At 49.3% G+C, this 4,225-nt stretch overlaps 1 protein-coding gene across 1 annotated transcript; it reads right to left on the minus strand.

The window, feature by feature from the left end:
• Nucleotides 1-431: 431 nt before the first annotated feature.
• Pmar_PMAR025170 (hypothetical protein) lies at nucleotides 432-2,045 on the minus strand (the record flags this gene model as incomplete). The annotated part of the gene is made up of 4 exons (XM_002781516.1): nucleotides 1,592-2,045; nucleotides 1,398-1,536; nucleotides 1,238-1,349; nucleotides 432-1,168 (listed from the first exon to the last, which is right to left on the minus strand). Coding segments are annotated over exons 1-4 (1,415 nt in total), but the record flags the coding sequence as incomplete, so codon positions are not given.
• Nucleotides 2,046-4,225: the final 2,180 nt, after the last annotated feature.

Consider the following 4,225-nt stretch of genomic DNA (forward strand, 5'->3'; position numbering starts at 1 on the left):
TGCAGATGAAGGCAGTCTCGCATGGGTTGATATGCTCTGAAAACCGAAACCCATCACAATTCGGCCAATTCTTAAACGTTCAGAACGATACAATTTTTATAGCGCGTACAGATGCTAACTGGTAATGAGCCTTGGCGCCGAGTTGCTTACACCTATTCCCGTGACAGTTGCTGTTGCGGCATCATCATCGATATACCCTGTTGCAGGGGCAACACCAGAGATCAGTCCTCTCTCACTGCTACCCTCACCAGCTCCTTCACAAGACTCCGACATCTTAGCTTGCTTCTCACGTTGTTTCCGTCTCGATGACAGAAGCCACCAAACATAAACACAAGCTGCTATAACAATGACAATACCAATAGCGATAAGCAACCATGCATACCTACCAGAAACACGAGCTTCAAACTGAGATCCCCAGCTTCCTTCATTACCATGGCAAAGAGGCGCTCTTATGAGTCGTAGGAGCACTGCCCGGATCGCTCGCCTGCTGTACTTCCATCATCGGGATATCCCCGCTGTTAATACTGGCCCGGCTAGCACAATTCGTCAACATAGCACCGTCAATTAGGTTCCACATCTGTTTCGCAGATTTCTCGCTATCCATCCCAGTAGGGACCTCCGTGTAAACCTTAACGTCCTCTGCCTGCTCTTGTATCGCGACTTGCGTATTTTTATCACTACCGAACGTACCACTCGCCATATCACTCGCACACGATTGAAAGCTGGATGGCAATATTCCAACGTAGGAAAAAATGCCCAACAGGCTCCGAGTCTGGTCCTTGGACACAGGGTTGTCCACTTCCAGCATCTCGATAGAATTCTTCTCAGTTAAGGCAACCTCTGCTGCGGACCCGAACGCGTTCTGCACAGAAGCGCCGAGCTCGGGGGCCAACTTCCTTATTCGATTAGCCTCTGCTATCGCTGCGTTCATATCATTGAAACCCGAAATCCTATACTGCAACCGGAACTGAGGATCGGCCTGTGAATTCGTCGTTGACGAGCCACTTCCATCGTGTGTCGGCGGCTGCGGGTACCCGTCGTAGAGATACTGATTGATCTGGTTCACCGTCAGCTGGCCATCCCCCACAAACACTCCCTTACAGGGATCATACTCTTCCTTAGTACAAGCCAACCAGCAAGAGCAACCTGTAGTAGTGCACACTGCTGTCTGACAAGAAAGGCCGATTCGTCACTGTGAATATCCTAAAACCCCGATTGCCATCCCCAGTCTTAGTACATCGTATTTCCACTCGTCATCGCGAGTCGCCTCCCACCATGCCTCATCCGCTGTTCGACCCGGGTAAGTGTTGCCGGCCTTGTCAACAGGCCACGACTCGCCATCCTTGCATCTAGAAGGAATCACAGTGAGCTCCAACACGTCGAGTAGGTAACATTACCTAGTTGCTTGCTGACAGTTACACTGACTGTTGAAGCCAGCGGGAATGGGTGAATGAAAGTAATCATAAGCCATCCTTCCTTCTTCCATACACAGCTGATCCGGAGACATCGACGAAATCGCATCGAAAGCGCTACAGCCTGATCGAAGAGCCCATCAAAAACGTGATGGACAAGAAGCAGAAGCGCAGACTACCAAATGCTAGTGCTTCTGGCTGCTCCGGTAGGGGTGGAACTGTGGTAGATCCATTTGTATCCACTCGCTCACAGGCTGTGACCTGCACCTTATCATTACTATCACTCTTGTCCACATCTAGGAACTGATAACCAGCTTGTGCAAAGAGCTCCGTAGAGTTCGGTAGTTGACAAAGATATTCATTCTCGGGGTTGCTCATAGCCTCCACGAGAAGATCAAAATTGATCACTGCATTATCCCCAGCATCGACAACCTTTTCGACAATCATGTGCAAAGACCTTGCCCTGTCTCGAGGTATACTCAATTTCACAGGTTCCTCCAGTAGAGCAGATAGTTGGGAGGTTAGAGCAGCAGAGAAAGAGAGCAGGCAAATGAAGAGGACAGTGATGTACAATAGAGACGTTAGCCCGGGGGCTCGGGGCTTCATTGCGAGGAGGAACTAAATAGTAATAAGCTCCCCTGATGAGCTAAAGCAGCTTAATCGTTCTCATCGAGTAACACAACATAACCATGATAGACAACAGCGCCGATATGATCAGATTACCATGCTCATTGATCAATAGAACTGATCAAAGTCCTTATGGACCTTGCTGGGACGGGGGTTCGTTTTCAATCCGTGGTATCTGACGAGAGACTAGAGATAGCTGAGATAGAGAGAGAGTTTCACCTCGGTCGTAAGTCGGTGAACTTGTTCGTGAAATCATTGTTCATGGGAAAGTACCTGCAACCTGAATCTGTCACCGCGCCATGAAATTGTGCTGACCGTTCTGCCAATTGATGCTGCATAGGCCTGGCCTGGCCCACAGACGCACTAGTAGTAGCGTACCTACCATACCCTCTACCATTCCATCTGCTTCCGATCAATACTACAGAGGATGCTGCTTAATTCGACTATCTACATGCTCGGCGACTGCTTCCTCGGTCACTGGGAATTTCTCTGAGACACATGATTCGTCGACAGTGCTCATCTATTACTACTTGGGATGGTATGAGCTGAAAGGATCCTCTCTGCTTGCCGTTCCCGAGAGGCCTGCATGACCCGTCTACTTAACCGAGTTGGATCACCGTACCCTACCCGTCGGAACTTATCAAGCAGTTTGAAAGAGCTCATGTCGATGCCCAGCTTTATAGGAGGCTGGACCAAACGCGACTTCGAGCTTTTCTCAAGTACCTATAATATCGCAATAAGGGAAGTGGCCACGACAGAGTCATCAATGGACCTGGCTTATTGTCGGTACACTGTGACCTTCGACAGTATGGCTGTTGCCGAGGGAGCGCCAGAATGGGAAGTAATGCTGGTAGGTAGTAGCGTACCGAGCTGCAGTGGTTGAAGCAGCAGAGGCTTGTACTGTTGGAGATGACGACTCGTCCACTACCTGGGCCATTAGCAAGCAGCACTGAGGCGTAGTCGATAAATGTAGGGAATTGGCGAAATCAGGATGATGCAACGCGCGCGCCCAACTAATCGATATTCGCACGCTTTCGAGTGCGGTGTATGGAATTTGTGAGGGCAGTCCAACCCAAGGCAAGGCCTGAAGTGATACCAAAACTAGGGTCTATTATGCATGGGTTCTTTACTATGTGCACCACATCATAAGATGTGGAAAGTATCTACGGTATATACTCTATACCTGGGCTTGGGCCTGCGTACAGTCGAAGCACGCAGAAGCACAGGGTTCTCGCTGGCTGTCTCTTGACCACACCATCGTCTTCGAGGACAATTGATTAAGGCATCTCAATATTCAGCACTAACCTCGCGCTTGACTCATAGGTCCACGCTCCATCCAGGAAGGCATATCCTCTATCAACGTCCTCTACATAGCAAGAGACGTCTGCGGTCCGGTCCTTCACAGGCCGTCAAGGCACGTCATCACGTTGTTCACGCAGTGGATGAGGTGAGTCGGGGATGTTGAATACGATTTCGCTACTTTCGCGTCAAGCTTGATTCTCACGCTTACAACTTTGATATTTGCAGTTTGGAGTGTGCTCGTCGCGGTTAAAATTAATATGAAATCCCTTGTACGAGAACGTAAATAATACGGGACTGTAATGGTGTATATCAGTACCAGTGGCGGAGCGAGAAATATTTGACACTACAGCTCAGTTGTACATGAACGAACTGTGGTGATTCTATTTTGATCACTTTATGTGTAGGCTTGAGATCGACTTCCATCTCAACTGCTGTCAATTTGCGGTCACTCCGTAGTGTTCACGATCTCTCCGTGCTTGAGTAACTCGCGTAACTCCTCCGATGAACCGTTCACAGTAGGGCATGCAACGCTGCCCTGATCTTCCCCCTGATCGCGCCATTCCTAGTCACTCGAAGATTTTTGGTTAGGATGCTCATCCCAAATCCAACCTCCCACGGTATGATACAAATGGCGCCTAGCGGTAATTCACCTCGATATCTCGTTGGACTCCATTACATACCTCATTTGGATTCCAATCTCGCGTCGCTGGCGCGAGATTGGCCTTCGATCTGCCGTCTTCGTGTTGACCGAATCGGGTTGCAACCTGCGGGATATGGGTTCGAACATGGTCGTTCGATCTATCCTGTTTGTCTCATCTATCTGAACTTGGCCATACTGAAATAGGACGGCCTACTTGAGTGGTCGTGGACTGTACGTAGAGAAT

Source organism: Perkinsus marinus (genome assembly GCF_000006405.1).
Source record: "Perkinsus marinus ATCC 50983 genomic scaffold scf_1104296941898, whole genome shotgun sequence".
In the NCBI taxonomy this organism is placed as follows: Eukaryota; Perkinsozoa; order Perkinsida; family Perkinsidae; genus Perkinsus; species Perkinsus marinus.